The sequence below is a fragment of the Panthera leo genome, chromosome B1 (genome assembly GCF_018350215.1).
Source record: "Panthera leo isolate Ple1 chromosome B1, P.leo_Ple1_pat1.1, whole genome shotgun sequence".
Taxonomy (NCBI): domain Eukaryota; kingdom Metazoa; phylum Chordata; class Mammalia; order Carnivora; family Felidae; genus Panthera; species Panthera leo.
Genome location: NC_056682.1, coordinates 35,454,101 through 35,476,749, shown reverse-complemented (window position 1 = coordinate 35,476,749; position 22,649 = coordinate 35,454,101). Strand labels below are relative to the sequence as shown.

General features: G+C 45.6%; 1 protein-coding gene across 3 annotated transcripts in view; it reads left to right on the top strand.

Moving 5' to 3' along the window:
* SLC39A14 (solute carrier family 39 member 14) overlaps positions 1 to 18,672 on the top strand; it is a 43,599-nt gene extending 24,927 nt beyond the window's left edge. For 2 of the 3 annotated variants that reach the window (XM_042934612.1, XM_042934613.1), the window contains 8 exons: positions 6,178 to 6,458; positions 8,226 to 8,412; positions 11,399 to 11,568; positions 13,548 to 13,670; positions 14,410 to 14,598; positions 14,717 to 14,924; positions 15,969 to 16,153; positions 17,880 to 18,672. In XM_042934612.1, the coding sequence (XP_042790546.1) occupies positions 6,192 to 6,458; positions 8,226 to 8,412; positions 11,399 to 11,568; positions 13,548 to 13,670; positions 14,410 to 14,598; positions 14,717 to 14,924; positions 15,969 to 16,153; positions 17,880 to 18,026 (1,476 nt within the window). In that variant the 5' untranslated portion in view covers positions 6,178 to 6,191 and the 3' untranslated portion in view covers positions 18,027 to 18,672. Of the gene's footprint in view, positions 1 to 6,177; positions 6,459 to 8,225; positions 8,413 to 9,221; positions 9,392 to 11,398; positions 11,569 to 13,547; positions 13,671 to 14,409; positions 14,599 to 14,716; positions 14,925 to 15,968; positions 16,154 to 17,879 lie in introns of all 3 variants that reach the window. The other variant, XM_042934615.1, reaches the window with a different exon arrangement.
* The last annotated feature ends 3,977 nt before the right edge of the window (positions 18,673 to 22,649 follow it).

Below are 22,649 nucleotides of genomic sequence, written 5' to 3'. Positions count from 1 at the left end.
CACAGGGCTCGAACTCATGGACCGCAAGATCATGACCTGAGCCGAAGTTGGCCGCTTAACCGACTGAGCCACCCAGACACCCCTCTTTTTTAAATTTTAGAGAAAAAGAGCATGCAAAGGGCTAGAGAGAGAATCTCAAGCAGACTCCACACTCAGCATGGTGCCCGACAATGGGGCTCCATCCCATGACCCTGGGATCGTGACTTGAGCCTAAATCAAGAATATGCTTAACTGACTGAGCTACCCAGGTGCCCCTTGGTACTCAAAAATCAATGATCAGGGGAAGGAAAATTGTGATGCCAATTTCATTTCTCCATCTTAACTCAGAAGTCTTCATTTTCATATAATGTTTCAACATACTTTATATTAATACTCAAAACTCTGCATGTTTATTTTCCTCTTTCTGAACTAAGGAAACAGATCTAGTGAGCTCAGTGCGTTGCTTGGAGTTGCTGCAAACTGGCCTTCTCATACCAGGTCCAGTGGTCCTTCTGTTGCCAAAGCTAGAAGTACACTTCTTTGGTACTTGGACCCACTAAGACTGAACGCCGGGGCGGGAGGGAGGATTTGATTCCTCAAGACCTCCCCCTCCTCTTCCCCTCCCCCTGGCTTTGTCTTTTGTCTGCAAGTTTCAGGGTTTTGCACATCTCCTAATGGAGGCTCAGGAATGTTGCCCCCTTGGGTCACCTGGACCCATCTGCAATAGTTAACCATTAGTGGGGAGTGTCTCCTGGGGAGACATTCCTACTGGGCTGACAGGTCACAGCCTTAGAATGGGGTGGAGGTAGAGACTGGAGAAAGACCAATCTATTTGAACGTGTTCTACAGAAGTGAACTTGTTGACCAGGAAAGAACCCTCGAGGGGTGGGGAATGGCCTTGTAGCTAGTTGGGGCCTTGTAGCTAGTCACAGGCCTGGAGCCCTGAATGTGTACTGAGGTCATAGGTACCTTAGTGTCCTTGCTGTCTGTTCCCAAGAGGAACATAAGAGAACTAGACACCTCTTTTGACATCCTTTGGATTTTAGGTGGGGGAGAAAACAATTGAGGGGAAAGCTTAAGGTGATTCATTAAGGCCAGGGGTTCTGGGGAGCCATCATTTCTATCACTATAGTTTCCCCTTCCCTCCACCCACACCTCCTCTTCCACCCCTTCAACCCCCATGGTCAGTGTCTTTCTGTCTTTCTTTTGTATAGACAATCAACCTTTTCTCAATTTTAAGTAAAGTGCTTTTTGTAAAAACCTAGTTGAGGCTGCCCTTCCTCTGATTGCTACCCTTCGACCTGCAGGTAAGACTTCAGCTTAAGAGTTCTAGCTTTATAATTTGTTGTGCTCCCACATAGCCCATGCCTTGAGGGGCACAGAATAGGCACAAGTAGGTGGGTTTACAGACAACATTGTTCACCCATTTCCTGTGGCTTACCAGTGCCCTTGGAAACAGTTGTTCCTTACCCATGTTTGTCTCTGGAGCATTCAGTCTTCGTGTTTCATTCCTCAACCCAGAAGGCTCCAAGAGTGAGTGAGAATGGTGGTCTCTTTGGCCAGCTGGTAGTTGGGGAAGGGAGTGGATGTTTGAAGGTCTGGCACTCCCAGGCCTGTTGGGTCCCAATGTCCAACCTCTGCACCAAGCGTCATAATCAGTCGCTGCTTTGACACTCTAGCTAGAAGTAAATGTTTTTGCTCCTAGTAAATGGGCATAGATAACCAGCAGCCTGTTAAGTATGATAGTTAAACTATGTCCACGGGACAGAAGTGCCATTTTTAGGATGAGATACTTCTGGATCCAGTGAAGGGATGGCAGGCAAGTGGAATCCTAATTCAGGAGCTTCCAAGATGGTGAGGAAACCTAAAGTTTCACAGAAGGTCTGAGAGCAAGCATCTCTTGCTGACTTTCCTTTAGGATTTTTATTTCCCCCTAGGAGGATTGGCTCTGGCGCCTTGGAGGCAGACCTAAAGGCACTAAAATAATTTACTTCTTTGAACCCAAGCCAGGTGAACAAAGGAGTGGAGAGACTCCAACTTGTCTTTAGTGGGAGGGCCTGGTCCTCTGAGCCAAGAGCACATTCGAGCCTTTGTCTCTTTCCAGCTTGTTTTCATGCCCTGCCCTGTTCACTCTTCTTACTACTCCTGGAAGGTGTCCTTGAGGGCAGCTGGCTTGGCTCCCTGGGACTGGGGGGAGTCCACCCAGGGGCCCGCCCATTTCCACAGCCTTAATAGACCCGGGCTTCCTCCCACAGCTGGGCCCATGTGGTGAGGACCCCTGCCTAGCTTCACCCTACAGCTGCATCAAGAGCTGTATGTGTTCTCTTCCTCTCTCCTTTTTTTCCTCCAGACAATCTTCTATAAATTCTTTTTTTCCCCTAAGAATAACTATCAGCTAACGAAAAAAATCTCCATTGGAACAGAAAGCTCCCCTTTTGTGTCTGCCAAAAGGCCAGGGTCACTTGAATTTGAAGTGTCTTTAGCAATGCCAGGATCCCTGGACCAGGACTTCTGAACTGCCCTCCTAGTTGTTTTTAGACTCTTAGGGGAGTGGGTCATGTCTTGAGTGTTGGGTCAGGCAGGAGGTTCTGCCTGTACATTTCAGGAGGCTCTCCCAGCCACACCGAGGGGCCAAGGGGCTGCGGAGTTAATGGAGAACAGATACTCTTTGTAAATGCTTACTTTGACATGAATGCCCAGACAGGCAAAGCTTTTCAAGTTATGTGGGCTGTCTCACACTTGAAGTGATTTTGTTTGTTTGTTCTGGATGTTTTGGAGTTGCTGCAGATAAATTTGAGAAATATAGCTCAAGTGGGGACCGTTGTTTTGTTGAAGTGATTGTACAGAAAGAAGGCACCCTGTAACACAGGCTAGCCTCTAACATGTACCTGTGGGGTCCCTTGCACAGGTCTTCAGCGCATGCTATGCCTGGACTTGGGGTGCTTGTTGGCACTGATAGAAATTGGGAAGAGCTAGGGTGTCTGGCTGGCTCAGTCAGTAGCGCATGCGACTCTTGATCTCTGGGTTGTAAGGTCGAGCTCCACGTTGGATGCAGAGATTACTTAATTTACTTAAATAAGTAAACAAATAAAATTGGGAAGAGCTGCCTAGAGACCTGCAGGATTTTGCGGACCTCCTTGGGGACCCAGGGTGCGTATTTTATGTCTCCATACAGTGGCGAAGTGGTTCAGAGTACGCTGACTTTCCCATCATTCAGACTGGCTTCAGTTCATGAAAAATTTAATCTGCTTGACTTGTTGCCTATGGATCATGTTTTCTAATCTCTGAAACCAGGTTTCCTCATCTATTAGGTGAAGATAAGTATCCCAGCTTCTCTTCAAGGAATCCATAACTGTCACGGGCTTAGCGGCGTTGGTGCTGGTGACACCAGCTGCTGACCTCATCATCTCTTTGCCCTCCTTTGACAAATCCACGTGGCCCTCCTCTCCATCGCTCTGATAGTACAACACATGCCTCAGATTATAGTGTGGCCAGGTAGAGGACGGTTTTCTTTGTACAGTGAATTTTAGCCATTTCAGCCTAAGATCCCACCTGCTGACTGTAACTTAACCTCTGGTTCTCAGTGTAGATTTGAGAGTTGTTAGTCTCAAAGTAACACTTTACTCCTATTTTTGCTGATGGCTAATCCATCCCTTTGTGTGACTCAAAGTACATTCTTTGAAGAGAGATATTTTTCTGTCTCCAGATGCTGTGCATGCCCCATGTGTGGCAGCTAAAGCCTGGAATGTCCCCTGGTATATTTGTTGGGGAGACCCGTGGGATGTGTGTGCTACAGGCCTGGAATAAAGTTAGCCATAGGGATATTCCCAGTAGTTCCATTAGCAGCTCAGTATCTGGGCTGGGAGGGAGTCAAAGTGGATTAATTATAATCAAATCACAACATTTGATTGAGTGCTTTTTGTATGTAGGTCAGGCACTTGGTGACTTGCTATAGCTCATGTCATTAAATTTTCACAGTAACCCAGTGAGGTACGTACCCATTTTATAGATGAGAAAACAGGTAGAACCTAAGTAACTTGCCCAAGGTCACTAATCTGGCCAGCAGAAATTCAAGCCAGGTCTTTCTGACACAAAAGGCCAGGGTAAGCTGCATCACTCCTCTTTTTAAGTTTTATTTAAGTAATCTCTACACTCAATGTGGGCTCGAGCTCACAACCCCAAGATCAAGAGTCATACACACCACTGACTGGGCCAGCTAGGCACCCCTGCATCACTACTGCAAGTGACTCTAGAATGTTTAAATATCTTGCCCAAGATCGCACACTTTGTAAACAAGTGACAGAACCAGGATGCAAACCAAACAAGCCTACTCTTAACCACTCTGCTCTAGCTCCTCTGCCACAAGCAAAGGCCCTGAGGTGGAGTGATCCAGTGAGAAGAGTGCCAGGGCCCTGGGAGCCTGGGAGGTATGGAAACACCTGTAGTGATGGGGTTCCCGGGTCTGGATTAAATAGGAGGCTCATTTTCCCTACCTGGTATTTGTTTATTTCACTAATTAAGTTATAACTATACTGAGGAAGTGATTAATGAAAGAAAATCATCAGCCCTGCTACTTTAGGCATATGTTTCCCTGTTCCTTCTCACGTCCTACTTTTGTTACATAATTGTTCTGCTTGTTTGCTTTACATGAAACTCATGGTTTCGTTTTTATAGCTGCATACTATTCAATGAAATGGATATAATTTGCTTGATCATAATTTTCTGCCTACAGCCTTTGTATTTTTGGATTGCTTCTATTAGTATAAATTCCAAAGGTAGAGTTAATAATTCAAAGGATTGAAATGCTTTTATTATCATATAACTTTTCCAGTCTCATGATTTATATAGCCACCAGCCATATCTTACTCTATTGTTTAACCTCACTAACATTCAGGTGTGTCTTTTGTAAATCTGTTTTGCTATTTTAATAAGCAGCAATATAGCACTGTCCATCTTTTAAACTTGTGTTCTTTTTTTATTGAACTGTTGTTGACATACAATATATTGGTTTTGGGTATGGAACATATTGACTCAATATGTATATGCGTTACACATTGCTCACCAAGGTAAGTGTAGTCACCATCTGTTACTATACCAATTTATTACAGAATTATTGACTATGTTCCTCAAGCTGTACCTTTCATCCCTGTGTCTTATTTATTTTATAGCTGGAAGTTTGTACCTCTTCATCCCTTTCACCTGTTTTGCCCATCCCTCTACCCCCTTAAGTTTCTATTCTTAACAAACGAGAGAATCTCAGTATTTTTTCATGTTCTCTAATTTAGGCAGTATAGGTAAACCTTTGTCATGTTTGATGGTGTATTTATTCCCCTGGCCTATTTTTTTCCCCCTCTTTTAGTTGTAGGTTTTGTTTGTTTGTTTGTTGTTGAGAAAGAGAGAGAACAAGTTAGGGACAGGCAGAGGGGGAGAGAGAGGATCCTAAGTGAGGTCAGTGCTGACAGCAGAGAGATCCATGCAGGGCTCGGACTCATGAACCTTGAGATCATGACCCGAGCCAAAATTGCACGCTTAGCTGACTGAGCCACCCAGGCGCCCTGTTATTTATTTATTTATTTATTTATTTATAATTTAACTTTTTATTTTGGAGAAATTTCCAATGTATAAAAGTAGAATAGTATAGGGGCTCCTGACTGGCTCAGTTGGTAGAGCATGCAACTCTTGATCTCAGGGTTGTGAGTTCAAGCCCCACATTGGGCATAGAGCCTACTTAAAAAAAAAAAAAAGTAGAATAGTATAATAAATTCCCATTCACCTAATTGAGCAGTTTCATGAGTTATTAACTCATGCCTGATGCCTGATTATGTCTCATCTATGTTCCCAATGCAAATACTCCCTCCTTTGTTATTTTGAAGCAAGTTCCAGGTAAGATATCCTTTAATCCACGATTATTTCTGAATCTCTAGAAGATAAAAACTTTTTAAGCATAATCAAGTAGTTTTTTTACTGTGTATTTTTAAGTTTAGTCAAACCTGTTGAATTTGTCCTTTTATTATTTTTTTATTCCATGCTTTGAAGAGAAGTGTTTTTCTCAAAAGCTTGGTAGAGGTATTAGGGAAGGGTAAAGAGTTAGAGGGGAAGGGAAGGCTGTCTGGAGTGAGGCTGCCATGTCTGGTGGGGAAGCCAGAGGAGAGTGTCGGTTTCTGGAGCCTCTCACTCACCTGCTTTTCCTTCTTACAGGCTTATTTGCCACCATGAAGCTGCTACACCCAGCCTTCCCTGACTGCTTCCTGCTGATCCTGCTCAGCTTATGGAGTGCTGCTGTTCCTGAAGCTCATGCTATGTCCACGGGGACACCAGCCATCAGCGCAGCCTCTTTCCTACAGGACCTCCTGCATCGATATGGGGAGGGGAACAGCCTTACCCTGCAGGAGCTGAAGGCCCTGCTCAACCACCTGGATGTGGGAGTGGGCCGGGACAATGTCACCCAACCTTTGCAGGGACAGAGGAACCTCTCGATGGTAAGGCTCCAAGTGTTGCTGAGCACTGTCTGCCCTCCTAGGGTCACAGTCTGGTTAGGCATGGGGAGCCCAAGCAGCTTGGAGCAGGTGAGCCTTGATGGCAGAGCAGAGGGGCCAACTCTTCTTCCTCCCGTTGTCTGGGTCAGTGAGTCTGAGTCCCCAGCAGCACCTCCTGCCCTCCCAAATGGCTGTTTTGAAGCCCTTACCGGAGGGAGCTGTCAGTGGGGGATCTCGGCCTTCCACAAACTTCCTTGCAGCTGCACTGGGATCACCTGGAACCGCTGGCAAGCCGGAGCTCCCTGACAGCTAGCATTTCTCATAGGGCTTACAGTTTACAAGGCCCTTTGCCTGCAATCCCAGGTGAACCTCACACTACCTCAGGTGCAGGTGGAAAGTCTTCATTGTTTAGAAAGCAATACTGAGGGTCTCACGGTGACTCCTGGAGAGCTCAGGACTGGGACCCAGGTTCTTTGTTCTTTCTTCCATATCATCTTTGCTAATCCTAGTCTAAGGCTATTTGTGGCAGCCAAATGTAAGTCAGCCAGCAGTGTCTTTATATATCTGCTTTGTTCCCTGTGCTGAGGACTGTGAGAAAGAGAAAAATGAGTCATGTTGAAGACTTTGCTGTCACGATGGGGAGCTTAACCAACTGAGAACAGAGTCATCTGATAATAACATGAAGTGTTAAATTCTGTGGGCTGGATAGTCTTCATAGAGTTGAGAAATGAGAGAGGGAGGGGAGTGTATGCTAGAGGAATTGAGGGAGGTTCGTGGGTTAGGCATCCGGGGGCTTCAGCCTGAAGGAGAACAGTTTGGAGAGGCCACGTAGCCAGGGGGCCAGGCAGCCTGGATGCAGAACCACAGGCACGCGGTAATGTCTGAGCTGGGGAGAAGGCTGCCCTGACAGGCTCTTGCAGACTGACCCCAGAGGGCCCCTTGGCACGGCAGCAGTAGCTTGGGGTCACCAGAGTCCAGCCCTCAGCTTTGTAGGCCCAGAAGCTCTCACTTGTCACCACACCCAGAGGGCTGTTAGGACGGATCCATGTAAAACCGCCTCAGATAAAGACTGATGTGTAAGTATATAAAGTATAATTAGAAGTAAAACTGCAGTGTTTCACAGGAACGGTATGTGAGAGTACTAACCTAACACCTCCCAAGGGGACTGAGCGTTCATGTCCTCTGGCCAGCCCATACTTGCTCCAAGGTACACTGCATCTTTAGATTTTCCTTCCTTCCTCCACTAATCTCTGTCAACACGTTCTTCAGACTGGGGACACCATGTTATATAGGGTCTTGGGGACTGATGTTCTTCTTTAGATGCCAGTGCTCAATAACAGCTCTGGAGAAGTATCTGGAATCTGCATTTTAATATAACAGCTCCTCAGGCTATTGTGATGTGCAGCCAGATTTGGTATCTGAATGAAGCTGTTTCTTCAGGTATGCAAATAGATCATGTTTTCCACAAACCACACCCTGGTCACAAAGATTGGAATTCAGTTGTTCCCAGACCTTCTGGGCAGCCCTGTATGAATGGGTGTGTGTAAAGTGTGTGACTTTCACTGCATGGCTGATCTCTGAGATTACCTATCAGTTTTTCAAGTTTAGGGACTACCTTGCTCTCGTTCCTAGAGATTAGTCTACAGATTCCCCAAGATTTGGAAGGGTTCCATCTCCATTTTCTCCTCGTGGAAGGCTGTCGGTTGCTACAAGGGGCGAGGTGTGACTTTGGGTTCTGAGAGGCTTCCTGCCTCTCCCACTTTGTCTCAGTGTTTTAGTTCTGGAGACCTCTTTGCTGCCCACAACTTCAGCAACCAGTCACGGATTGGAAGGAGAGAGTTCCAGGAGTTCTGCCCTACCATCCTCCAGCAGCTGGATTCCCGAGCCTGCTCCTCTGAGAACCAGGAGAACGAGGAGGATGAGCAGACAGAAGAGGGGAAGCCAAGCGCAATTGAAGGTGAGCTGGGACAGGAAGGCAGGGGCCTGGGGCCGTGCTCATGTCACGTGGATCCCTGGGCTGATAGATGGTGCCACTCACGGAAGGTCTCACAAGTGACCAGCTCATCACCACTAGGGGAGTGAATCAGAGTAATGATTACACTGATACCTTCTGCATTCCCAAAACTGCTCCAGCATGTTGTCAGACCGGCTGCTCAATGTTCAGTGTTGGGATTTTGGACCAGCCTGGTGGGGTTTTTTTGGCTATTTTTTCATTTTTGTTTTTATTAAACTACAAGGGACTAATGGCCTTGGGTTTTTTTTTTTGTTGTTTGTTTTTGTTTTGTTTTGTTTTCAGTTTAGCTGCCCCCAGCCCACTTTATCCTTTCCCCCACCCTGCCCAGTACCTCTGCTCCAGCCACAGTGGACTCACCATGGTCTGTGAGTGTCTGTGACTCCTGCGGGCCTGGGTTGCCCTTCTGAAACCCTGTCGCACTGATGTGCGCTGCCCACCCCTTGGTACCTAGCATATGCTGCCTTTGTTGTTTCCTGCTATCATCATTTCACTCCTATGGTTTTTTGGACTTTACTGTTTTCACTTGCTTCTCCATCTAAAAGGTAAGCTTCTTTGGATAGCGACTTTGCTGGGTTGTTTTCAGGCTTCTCCACAGCACCCAGCAAGAGATGGACTCAACCGTTAATGTACTGACGGGTTGGTGCTCTCTGTCTGCCCTGATGGTAGCTGAATTGAGAATGGGCCACCCCAGGCAGCAAGAGCACCCCCACCCTCAGTAATGGAGGCCCTCGTCTGTTCTTGTTCCTCCACAGTGTGGGGCTTTGGCTTCCTCAGTGTTTCACTGATTAACCTGGCCTCTCTGCTGGGAGTCCTCGTCCTGCCGTGCACGGAGAAAGCATTTTTCAGCCGTGTGCTCACTTACTTCATCGCCCTGTCCATTGGAACGCTGCTCTCTAACGCGCTCTTCCAGCTCATCCCAGAGGTGCAGTAGAACAGAAACTTGCGCGTCCTCTTTCCCTGGGGGCCCTGCAGCTGAGCCCCTACCTAATGGCCCTGCCCCCACCCTGTGTTCCGAGGCTCCTGACAACTGCCACCTGGAACATTCACTTCTCCCTCATATCAGGGAACACAAATGACTTCTGACTCTGGATCTCAAGGGACTTCTCTCCCTCCTGGGGCACCCAGGTTGGCCTGTGGCCTCTTCAGGTGATGTCAGATGCAAGGCTCTCCGCATGTGCCCTCCCTGTTGGAGATCTCTCAGCCTCCCTTTCGCAGTCCCTGCCTCTCCACTGCCCCGTTTGCAGGGCTCAGAAGGAACACTGCAGCTGGTGGTCACTGTCCAAGTCCTGGTACTCTGTACGTGCCTTAAGTAGAGGCCCTGACAGTGTTCAGGTGTGGCCACCAAGGGATCACCCATCTGGAATGAGGTGGAAGGAAAAGAGGTTACCAACTGGTCAATAGAATTGGCCTAAAAAGTGAGGGATCCTTCCGCCCCACCCCAAGTAGGCCATAATTCGTAGCATAGAGAGCCAAACAGAACAAAAACTATTTAACGAAAACAAATTAAAATTCCAAGATAAACGAAAGGGGCACTCAGGCCTTCATACCTTGCATCTTGACTTTTTCCTGGGATAGGACTGACTTCCTGGTGCCCTTACTTGACTGTTTGAAATATTTGTTAATTTTGCTTTTTAATTGTGACCACTGAGGAGCTAAAGAAAAAAAAAAAAAAAAAAGACCCAAGTTGATAGTCTGCCCACTCTGTCAGCTGAGGCAGGGCTGTGCACATGCAGTAGGGGTGATTGTGTGGGGACCCCCTTGGGGATTGGTGGCAGCTGCCTTTCATAAAGAGCCCATGTCACTGGCTGCCCAGCCTTTGCCAATCAAAAGACTCTCACCAAAATAGATGCCAGACGCAAAGCCCAGGCCTTGCCTGTTCCTTCTAAGTGAGAGAAGAAATCTGGTTTAAGAGTAACCATCTCCATGTTATCTCAAAACTCCACATGAATCTAACAAGTGCTTCAAGGGGAGACCTCATCTTGGGCTTTTATTTTATTTTTTTTAAGCTCCAGAAACTGAATTTATTAATTTTTTAAAGATTCAAAATGAAATGCCTTGTTGCTTATTAAATGGAAAACAATAATTGTACATGCTCCGCCCCTGGGCTCCCAGGGGAGTGCCTCATCCTGGCTCAGTTTTGTCCTACCTGGAGTGTGTGACACTGGGAAATGATAGAGGAGATATTTTTTGTGACAAGGTGATCTTGGAACTGTGTCCTCCATGCTGGAGTTCTCTCAGAGCAAATGGAAACAGACTTGAGACAAACAAACCTGAGAAGTTAAGAAACTAAGTTATACGGGCATTGGGTTTTACTGGTTCTCCATCCATCTGCCCTGCACGTCTGACTTTGTTTTATCTTGCAAAACCAGACCAAGTCCAGGTGGAAGTGCCTGTGCCTATATGGTATAAGCCACATGTGAAAAGCAAACATGGCAGCCAGCACAATGAGATCTCTTTGTCTCCTTGATCTTGTTTCCTATTGAAGAGAGCCCTCTGAGTCCAAAGTCTGCCATGGGCAGCCTGTGGATAGGCCTGAGCACACCTCAGCTGTGTGAGGAGGCAGTGCCCCGCCCTGCAGCCACACCAGCTGGCAGGTGCACCTCCAGGTGTCACTTGGGCCACCAAAGGCAGCAGCTGGGGTGGGAGCCACGGGTTCCAAGGCCACCTTGAATTCCTCTTCATTTCTTCTGAACTGATTGAAGGAAATTTCATCAGACTTGAATCACTAACAAATTTTCTATTTCTCTCTCCCTCCCTACTTGTCTCTCTGATTTTTCCTTTTTTGTTTCCTTGTTAATATCCACCAAAACCTTCCTCGTTGCCTCCCCGTCCTTTCCACCCCATGTTTTCCCTAAATGGTGGTCGCTGTGAAATGGGGCGTTTGCCCTTCTCCCTGTCCTGGGTGGGGCTGGCTCTCCCCCAACGGCAGTGTGGGGATACGGTCTCCTCTGTGTGACCGTCATCTCCCTCTGCTCCCTCATGGGGGCCAGCGTGGTGCCCTTCATGAAGAAGACTTTTTACAAGAGGCTGCTGCTCTACTTCATAGCTCTGGCGATTGGAACCCTCTACTCCAACGCCCTCTTCCAGCTCATCCCCGAGGTATGGCAAGCCAGGGCTTTCTCACACAGGAGCATGCCAGTCTCTGGGGGGGACTGTGGGGCACAGCGGGAGCACCCTCCACTTCTATACAAGGCACAGGAAGGAGGTCCCTTCCTTGTGGAAAGTGAAGTTGAGATTGACTCATGAGTTAGGAGGCAGCATAGCATAGGTTTGGGAGCTGGGTAGGAATCCCAGCTCTACCCTTCTACAAGTTCTGTGACCTTGGGCAAGTCATTGAACTTCTCTGTGCTTCTGTTTCCTCATATGCAAAATGGGGGAAATGATAGGACTGATCCCACGTTGGCATTGTGAGGGCTACATGAGTTAGTATTTGTAAAGTGCCTGGTGCCTGGTTCATGCTCTCTGACTGCTGGGTGAAAAGGTGTAGTGCAGTTAGATCACTTGATGGCTCCCGATTTGAGGCTGCAGGCACACACACAGAAAAACCGACAGAATCCCTAGATCTCAATAAAACGATGCGTTCTCCGCAGTACGTTGTTTTGGGACAAAGGTAATCTAAATAAAATGGCCTGGTTTCACATACATTGATGGCACCTTTGCCCCTTTGCCAAGGTTAGTAGGAAAATCTCCACAGAACAGGAGGAGCTTAGTCTTTGTAATGTTTGGCAGGCAGCCTTGGAGAAGCTTCATCTGATTTGGTGTAATCTCTGCAGTAGACCGGCTAATGAGTATATGCAGGAGGTGTCTCCTTGTAGGTGGTCTGACAGGCCTGGGCCGAGCCAGAGTTGAAGCACAGAGACGATGCCACATTCTGATAGTACCTTATGTTTTCCATGATGTGGGTTTGTGTTTTCCTAGTTGACTTCTTAGATCAGCTGATGTCTAGAGAAGTAGGGTTTTACCCATTTAATAGAGAACAAGAAAACGTATCCTAGAGGCCAGGTGTCAGAACTGCTAAAGCCATGCTTTTGTACTCTGCCATTCCTCATGGCTTCCTGCAGAGAACTGTCAATGGACAGTTTTCACTCCACTCTTCCCTTAAGATGATTTGCCTCTCCTGGAAATTGGGCCTGTGTGTGTTGTTTCTTGACATACTAGAACTTGACCTTTATGTCTCTTAGAAAACTACACAAGCGAGTAGAGATGGATTTTGTCCCTTTAAAACAGAAAGGAGAAACATCTTTTAAGCAGCCCAGCGTTCCCGGTGCTTATGGTCACTTTTATCTTTGACCTATTCGTGAGAAGGCTGGTTTACTTGAGAGGCTTGCTTCCTGTCAGAAAATGGAGGGAGCAAGTCACCGGACAGTTACCCAAGGCTCCACCACAAGTCAGGAGTATCACTGAGAGTGGGATTCTCCTGATTCCTACTCCAGTGGTTTTCCCAATGGATTCTTTTTTGCCCCCCTTGATAAGTGAAGTTTCCAGAAATAACCCAAAACAAAAACCCCAAAATTGACATGTGCAGTGACACAGTCTGCTTTTTTGGCTTTGTGGTCACTGGAAGGTCTGCGGTCAAGAAGATGCCACAATTCTTACTATTTAACTGGGGAATGGATTTCCCATTTTAGAAAGTATAATTACACCATCTCTCTTTGTGTTTACAGGCAGATCAACTGGGAACATTAGATAAGGAATGGAAATAAACATAAGTGTCTCCTTAAGTATGGAATTTGCAGGCAGGTTCTGCCCTTGTAGCAAAGGAAAAATGAAGACAGAGTCCTAATTAAAAGTAGAAAACCATATCCAAGGCTGTTCTTGGGAGTATAATTCTAAAGGGGACTGATCTTTTGCATCAGAAAATGAGCTAGAGAGACCCTAACAGGCCCTGGTGATATGGCATGAAGGAAAGTCAAGGGCTCGATTTTGCTGGAAGGGCAGGAAGGGGTAAGGCGGCAGAGCTATCACAAAGAGTGCGTCTCTTTCCTTTCCTAGAATCAAGGAAGTGGTTAAGAGATGAGAGGGGACCCGTGGAGATTTTTTTATTTTCTTAAACTCATTTTGTTTTCCTGGGTCCACAGGCTTTTGGTTTCAACCCTCTGGAAGATTATTATGTCTCCAAGTCTGCGGTGGTGTTTGGGGGCTTTTATCTTTTCTTTTTCACAGAGAAGATCTTGAAGATGCTTCTTAAGCAGAAAAATGAGGTGAGGCCTAATTGTTAGTAAAGGGAAAAGTGCTTGTAGGGAAAGCATCCATCTGAGAAATGTCTGTATGTCTTGGTAGTGGTGTCACCAATGCAGTGAGCTTACCTGCTGTCCCCCCTCTTCCCCCAAGAGTGGATTATAACCGACAGATTTCAGGAATAGATCTCCCATCTCCCCTCACGAGGGTATTAGCAAAGGCTGAGGACAGACCAGAAGCCAGATCTGGCCCTGCGTGCCTTTTGCTAGGCAGTGGTATATCCCCTCATTTTATTCTAGATTGTTTTTTTAATATACCTTTTGTACTCTAGGAGGTGAAGGAGGGGCTCGGTACATAGTCATTACATAGAAAGTACCACCGCAGAGAACAGAGGAATGATTGTTGCGGTATAGTTCCAAAAAGGTATCTTTGGTGCCTGGCACACAGTGATCAGTTGCCGAATGGAATAACATTATCCAGTGCAACGGAGGAGCTCTAAACCTCACTAGCAATACCACCTCGTTGGACCAAGTGATGGCCATGAGGTCACTGTTTTGATTTCTGTCCTACACTAAGCCCTTACATTCACCTTAGTTCAGCTTTCTATAACAGCTTTCCCTTGGTTTCTGTGTGCATTGCCTGCTTATGTTTTCTCTGATGGTGGGAATGAGGTCTTCCCAGTGCTGGGAGCACCTACCAGTGCTCAAGAAGCTTTGTGGTTTTGGTGAGTGTCGTGCTGACCCTTCCCCATGGTTCCTCCAGCATCATCATGGACATAGCCATTATGCCTCTGAGACGCTTCCTTCCAAGAAGGACCAGGAGGAGGGGGTGACCGAGAAGCTGCAGAACGGGGATCTGGACCATATGATTCCTCAGCACTGCAGCAGTGAGCTGGATGGGAAGGCCCCCATGATGGACGAGAAGGTCATCGTGGGCTCACTCTCTGTCCAGGTCAGTGGGCCATCTGCTGTTGGCCTTTAACCAGTAATGGCCTTGATGATTTGGGCCTACCTTGAAGGTCCATCATTCATCCTTTGACCTGGGGCTGTGGGGATGGGCTTTATTGTAGGACCTGCAGGCTTCCCAGAGTGCCTGTTACTGGCTGAAAGGTGTCCGCTACTCTGATATTGGCACTCTGGCCTGGATGATCACCCTGAGCGACGGCCTCCACAATTTCATCGATGGCCTGGCTATTGGTGCCTCCTTCACCGTGTCTGTTTTCCAAGGCATCAGTACCTCGGTGGCCATCCTGTGCGAGGAGTTCCCACATGAGCTAGGTGAGTGTGCCTGCACTGCTGGCGTCCCCTGCAGCACCCTTCATGTGTCCCACTGCCCCCACCCCCAACTTCAGAATGCTTGTTGTAACTGCTTAACACATTCTCTGTGCTATGTAAAATCTAACCACCAATTCTTACCAGTTGAATTCATAATTGAAAATTGATCATTGAAAATGATGAAGATTTTTATTGGGATGTTTGTTTCCCTTCCCAGTCCATATCCTGTGCTATTTCCTCACCTCTATAATGGGGTTAATAATAATACTTATCTCATAGATTTTTCATTTATTTTTGAGAGAGACAGAGCGTGAGCGAAGAAGGGGCAGAGAGAGAGACACAGAATTCAAAGCAGGCTCCAGGGTCTGAGCTGTCAGCATAGAGCCTGACGTGGGGCTTGAACTCATGAACCATGAGATCATGACCTGAGCCGAAGAGGGGCGCTTAACTGACTGAGCCACCCAGGCACCCCTCATCCTATTAGTCTCCCAGAGGCTGAGATGTCTGTTAGAGGTCTGGTGGGTGGAAGAAGTAGATGAACCTGGAGTTAGGGGGTTAGTTTTAGCAGAGCAAGAGTATAAAAGACCTAGACTTTGGAGGCTCAGGGACTCAAGGTCAAGTTCTACCTTTGCCAATTTACTGGCTTGTAACGTTGGGCAAATTACTTAACTTCTCTCAGTCTCCATTTTGTTTCCTAAAAACATCATTCAGTATAGTTGTGAGGAAAAAACTTCTACTTCACCATCAAGCAAAAGAGCAATTGCTAGCAACTGCTAGTTGGTTGGCTATGTTGAAAATACTGTGCATTATTTTCAGCCTCTAGGCTGAAAGTATGCGGCTAAGTTTTGCAAATGGAGACCACTCCTAGATGTGAAGAGGTGAAGAGGAGGGGTGCCTTAGACTTGTCCCTGCGCTCTCAGGTCTGAGGCCGTCTTGATTTTCACCCAGATGTTATGTATAGTTCAAGCAGTCTGTCCTCACTGTGCTGTCTGTCCGTGACCTGGTGTAACTCTTCCACACACGTTCCCTCTTGTTATCCCTCCTTAGGAGACTTTGTCATCCTGCTGAATGCTGGGATGAGTATCCAGCAGGCTCTCTTCTTCAACTTCCTTTCTGCCTGCTGCTGTTACGTGGGTCTGGCCTTTGGCATCCTGGCTGGCAGCCACTTCTCTGCCAACTGGATCTTTGCACTGGCTGGAGGAATGTTTTTGTATATTGCTCTGGCTGATATGGTAAGTCTTCCATAGTTCATGCCATGTAGGCAGAATTGCACTAGGTTATTCTTTGGAGGGGAGGCAGCTAAGAGGACATGAATTAGTTTGTTCATAATAGCTTAATTGAGGAATCATTCATATACCACACAGGTCACCTATTTAAGGCATATAGTTCAAAGCTTTTTTTTTTTTTTTTTTTTTTAATTTTTTTTAACGTTTATTTATTTTTGAAACAGAGAGAGACAGAGCATGAACGGGGGAAGGTCAGAGAGAGGGAGACACAGAAGTCTGAAACAGGCTCCAGGCTCTGAGCTGTCAGCACAGAGCCCGACGCGGGGCTCGAACTCACGAACCGCGAGATCATGACCTGAGCCGAAGTCGGCTGCTTAACCGACTGAGCCACCCAGGCGCCCCAGTTCAATGCTTTTTAAGAGGACATTAGATTTTACTTATTTTTTTAAGTGAAGCAAGTATTTTATTTAAATCAGTTGTCAAATCACATTTTATCCAAATGAATATAATATAACATTGTCCTTAAAAGAGTGGGCACACATATGGCACAGACATAATACAGTATCTATCAAAATACCATTTGTAAAGAACCTGACTTACCTCATGCTGTGTATAAATGTGGTCCAGCATATAAGAGTAGAATAAAAACTTAAAATAGTCCGTTATTTTCTTGATAAGATGAAAAACATGTCATTACTTTGCCTCAGGATTGAAGCACACTCATTTGGAGGACATTAGCTTTTAAAGGACAAAAAAACTTACCAGCATATGTTATTAAAGAAGATGCTTGAACCCAACTCAACACTTCTTAATGAGTGTTGCCAGTGTCAGCGGTGCCTGAAAGCATGCATTATAATGGTACCCACTGATGTTTGGTGTAGCCCCTTTAATTGGCTTTGAGTTGGCTAATGAAATACCTGATTGGTATTTCATTATTCATTATATTTTGCATAACAAGGTTGATTTCTTGTTTGTTGGCATGACCTGTTCTTTGAGGTCATATTTTGCATGAATTATTTTCCATGTCCCTCGAAAATAATACTTTTGTTGCAGTGATAAGAGTGCTGACCACCATGACCCATTCTCACTCCCTGGAAGCATTTTAGATTCTCTCCTCTCTTGTGGGGAGCTCCCCACCCCCCCACGGTTAAGACATTTTTCTGGATTGCTTGAATGAGAAGGTCCGCTCTCTGTCCCCTGCCTTACTGGCCAGCAGCGGGGCCCTTGAGTCCTAGGAGTGTTACAGCCCCAAGCTCTGGTTCCTTCCACAGGTGCTCAATTTCCCAAAGAGGTGGCGGCAGCATTTTGGTAACAAAAAGATCTTCTCAAATGTTTTTAAAGTCCACAGCAAAAAAATTTATTTTTATCAAAGCAGTAATTTTTTAGCCAGCATCTAAACCTTTCCAGGGCTACATGCATGTATAATACTGTTTTACCTCAATAGTTGAAAAGTACTGGTAGCCACCGTGGGCAACGCTGTGAAGGCTATTGCTGCTAATAGTCATATATCTTAACTACATAGTCTCTATATAATAATTGTATATTATATAATGGTAGATAACATATATTAAGTTATAATCATATGGCAATTGTTGTGTTAATATTCTAACAAATATTTTTAGGATACGTGTCATAACGATGATTCGGTATACTATCTCTCTCTTGCTGAGTCGTCCTGGATGTACCAGGTTGAGAAAAACTGCAGCTCTCTTGTTTTTCTCCTCTTTCTCAGTTCCCTGAGATGAATGAGGTCTGCCAGGAGGATGAAAGAAATGGCAGCATCTTGATCCCCTTTGTCATCCAGAACCTGGGCCTCCTGACTGGTTTCACCATCATGCTGGTCCTCACTATGTATTCAGGGCAGATCCAGATTGGGTAGGGCCCTGCCAGGAGCCTCTGGGATTGGAAGTTGGCCCTTGGCTGCCCAATCCCTGGCCCAAGGACTCGGCAACCACGACGCACCTCAGAAGAGGCAATTGTATTAAAAACTGTGACACGGACTGTATTCCCGCATTCAGATGTCAGCTGTTTTTAAACATGCTCAATCCTAGGAATAAGCTGCCCTGGTAACCAGTCTCTAGATAGTGCCTCTCTGCCTTTCCTCCCCCTTTCTCAGAGTGACCCTGGAACCTGAATGCAGCTTACTTAGCAGACAAGCCTAACTTTTTTCCCTGGTTACCCTGGCCTCTTTCTCTTTGAACCAGCACTGAGAAATTTTTTAATCCTTGCCCTACAATGCAAAAATATAGCCAGTGCTCATGACTTGGTTAGAAATACCAGGAGGTGAATCTGTAGTTTAAGGGCCTGTGAATCTAAATGTGTGTCCTAGACCTCAAGATGTCCCATTTTGGAATAAATTCACCTGTTTTTACAGAAAAGGTATAGGAGACAAGAATCCCTCCTATTTTTTCAAGGTCTGTTCAGTTGCCTGTTTTCTCAAAAAGACCTGAAAGTTAGAACACATGTGTAGGGCAAGAGGAGGCAAGGATCATCCCGAAGTTGAGTGGGGGGGGGGGGGGGGGGGGGGGAGACGAGGAGAACTGACAGTGTGTGTCCTATTGTGGCAGTCACTTGTTCCCACTGGGTTGCGATGTTGATTTTGTGGCTGCAGCTGGCGCTTCACAGCTGTATGGGTGAGCTAGGGCTCGCTGCTGGTGAGCTGCTGTGCGGGTTCTATTGCTGGACGTCCCCTTCTTTCACAATGACACTGACAGAATGGAAGGTGGAGAATGGAGACCTGCAAGAAATCCATTGGTTTCACTGTCATTTCCACCTCCCCTTCCCCTCTCCCATCTTCTGAGAGACTTTAGCTGCCTCCCTAGAAGCACATTTGGAGCACATTTACAATCTTGTATTAGAGGGGAGACTGCACAAATTTCCCTCCCCCGGTCAACACTTCCGCTGCAAAGTGGCAAGTTTACTTGTGCACTTATGGAGTGCAGCTTATGGGCTTCTTAGACAAAGGTGATCAGCAATGGAATCGGTGTGGGCACAATTTAGGATCTGCTAATTACATAAATAAAAGTATGAGCAATAGAATTCTGAGATGGAAGGTCCAGAACTTGGGTGGGGCACTGCAGATGCTTGCAGAATAGGGGCTTCCTGATGACGCTGAGAGTACGTGTTAGCGGCATGGCCTGGGTTCCCCTTCCTTCCTCACCCCGAACAAGAAAGGGCGGGTCCTGTACCGAACTGAATATTAATTGCTCTAACCCTCTTCAGAAGATGGATTTTTAGACTTGTCCGAGAGACTGTAGGCCAGCCTCAAGCACTGTGGAGCCCTCTCCTCAGAACTCTGGCTTCAAGGGGAGCTCATCTCCAGGTTCACTAGGTGAATTGATTTATTATTATCATATTGATAATGTGAGATTCTTTAGCCACTTTGGGGAGCCAGTCTCTCCAGAAGCCTTTCTTAGTGGTGCCCACAGTTGCAGCCCAGGGGCTGTGTTTGTTCACTGACTGATTTGTGTGAATGACTGACGAGTGCTGGTCGTGGCCAACACCTGTGAGTTTTTCTGTTCTTACACAGGAAGACTTTCCACTATACAGTAATTAAAAGCAGCATCTATTTTGTTTTTTTTTTTCTTCTTGGGAAATGGCCCTCAAACCAGGAATAGTCTTGAAAAAGAGTATGCGTGGGAAAATTGCTGGTGATGCTTTATAAGTTTGTCTCCTTCTCTTGCTGTTGACTTTGATAGATTTGAGAATGGGCTGAAGAATAAGAAGGAAAACTTGAGTTCTCAAGATTCTAGAGTAAATATCAGGACTGACTCCTGATAGGATTAATGGTCCAATTTTACCAAAGAACCAATTCCTTGAATGTTAGAATCTAACTTTTATATTATCATTATTTTTATTATTGTTGTTACTGTTTTAAAACGGTTCTTTGTCTTCTGTTTTATTTTCCTCAGTGTCTGACATTGCTTTCAGGAGCTAGTAGCAAATAACACTCAAACTTTAAGACTTTACAAGATTTTTCTTTCCCTGATTCACATTGATAGATGAAATGTATAATTTTAGCATTCCCTGTAGATCTGCCATTCCTTACAAATACCGTTATTCTTGGAGTAAAATACTAAGTTAGAGTTAGTGGGTTTCTAGTTTTAGGAGAAGAGCTTGAAAATGTAATCTTTAACAAATTAAAAAATAAAACACGAAGTAGTAGGGTGCTTTCCCTTTTCGTGCACATCCATATTAACTTAAGAACTTTCCTTTTATAGACCGCTGCCTCAAAGGGAAATTCTCTTTAAACTGTAGTTGGCCCAGAGGCCAGTGCTGGCTGGAACTCAGGGGTGGAGGCGCTTGGATAGTGCAAGCTAGTACAAGCGAGCAAATGTTGCCATTGGCAGCAGAGTTGCCTCAGGCGTAGAAGTTTGTGGCGATTCCTTTTTGACTTTTAAGTGCTAGATTTGCTGTTTTAAGCATTTGTACATATTAGAAGTCTGAGGAGTAGCAAGTTGTGAGGTCTTGTTTGCCCCCGGCATTGTCCTCTTCAGCGTCTTTCCCCAGATGACCAGCTCCTAACATCAGCAAGGAAAGCACATGTCCCATGCGGGAGCAGTGACCCAGGAGCAGGGTTGTGCTGCTTCTTACTCTTGCCCTGGAGTGCGGGTTGCCTTCTGTCCTTGCCCCTGAGGTGTTCAGTGTCTTTTGTGTCTAGTGTCAGCTTGGGGCTTTCCCTCATTTGGTCCTTCACCTGGGTTTAAAAGAGAATGCATCTCTGTTTGGGTATCCTAAGACTTGTTTTTGGTAAGTCCTCTTCCAAAGAGATGGTAGTATTGTGGAAATCTGCTTAAAAGACTAAAAACTGTCTGATTTTTGCAAAAGAGAGGTGAGGTTTTTATTCATATTTCCTTTTACAGTTCTGCAGTTCCATCACAGTATTTTTTTAAATAACTCAGGTGTTATGAGATAAATTAGAAAAGAAAATAACTTATGTGGACTGTAAATGTTTTATTTGTAAGATTCTATAAATAAAGCTATATTCTATACTGCTGAATCCCAAGTGTGATTTTTTAAAGGAATGTGGGTGTAATGGAGGCTGAGGGACACAAGGTGGCAATGGTGTCTCACTGATTTCTAAAGCTTTGTTTTACTGCCCCGCCTTACATTTGGAGGGGAGATTTTAGGAGGAAGCTTAGGTATAACCTGCTCACTTTAAAATGATTTAGCGGGGGTACCTGGCTGGCTCAGTCGATAGAGTATGCAACTCTTGATCTGGGGTTGTAGGTCTGAGCCCCATGTTGGATGTAGAGATTACTTAAAATCTTAAAAAATAATTTTTAATTTATCTTCTATGGAGCCTATGACTTGACTGCTGTTGCATGATAGAAGAACTGTTGTGTTTCCTAAGAAGAACTTTCTGTCAGTGCTGTTTCCCCATGTGTAATTCTACGATTTGAAACTCATAGAGTATGCTTGGTTCATTTAGACCACACCTCCTATACGTCTTAACAGGGAAAAATCCTGTCATGGGACCTAAAAGTTTAAACCTGTTATCACTCCAGTTTAGTCATAGGGCCAGGGCTGTTGTTTTTCTTCCACAACAAAAATGAGCAGTAAGGTATAAGAATTGATGTGACCTTATTACCACACTAGAAAAATCCCAAATGCCTATTGCTCAACCCTTCCATTATTTAAAACTCAAAAATTATGTAGCTCATGCTGGTCTTCTAAGTTGCATTAACCAGCTACTCTATGGGCCTGCCATCTGCCAGAGTTCTTCAAAATGACATTCACTCCACTCTTCAGCTTGTATGCCTCCTGTGGAAAGCTTTCCTGGGTTGGCATTGGTGCCTCCTTGTACATATCCCAGTCAGTGGGCTTGTGCTGTAATCTGTCTTCAGACACTAAGTTCCTACTGGGTGGAGGCTATATCTGGTTTCTTGTGATTTCAGCACCTGCCACATAGGAGGAATGAATGGGAAAAAAAAAAGAAATGTCTCAAAGGTCTGTGAAAACAATCTTTTTCCACCAGCAGCTATTCCATTGGTGTTTTTCTGTCTTTGGTGTTGGTTTTGCTTATGTCTTCTTATTACTCATTTTTTTTTCTTAATTTTTTTAATGCTTTAATTTATTTTTGAGAGAGACAGACCACACAAGCAGGAGAGGGGTAGAGAAAGAGGGAGACACAGAATCAGAAGCAGGCTCCAGGCTCTGAGCTATCAGCACAGAGTCCTACGTAGGGCTCGAACTCGTGAACTGTGAGATTAGGACCTGAGCCTAATCTGAGCCTGAGTCAGATGCTTAACTGGCTGAGCCACCCAGGTTCCCCCTCCTTTTTTTTCCTTAACATTTTTAAGCTTTTACTTTTAAAAGTAATATCCATGCCCAATGTGGGGCTCAAACTCATGACCCCAAGATCAAGAGTTGCTGTAACAACTGAGCCAACCAGGTACCCTTGGTCCTCCTTCATTTAGAAACAAGTTTGAGAGATGAATTTGTGACCCAGGTGGAACAGAGCTAAGCAGAGTAAACAAGTCCTTCAGGAGGTTAAAAGTTA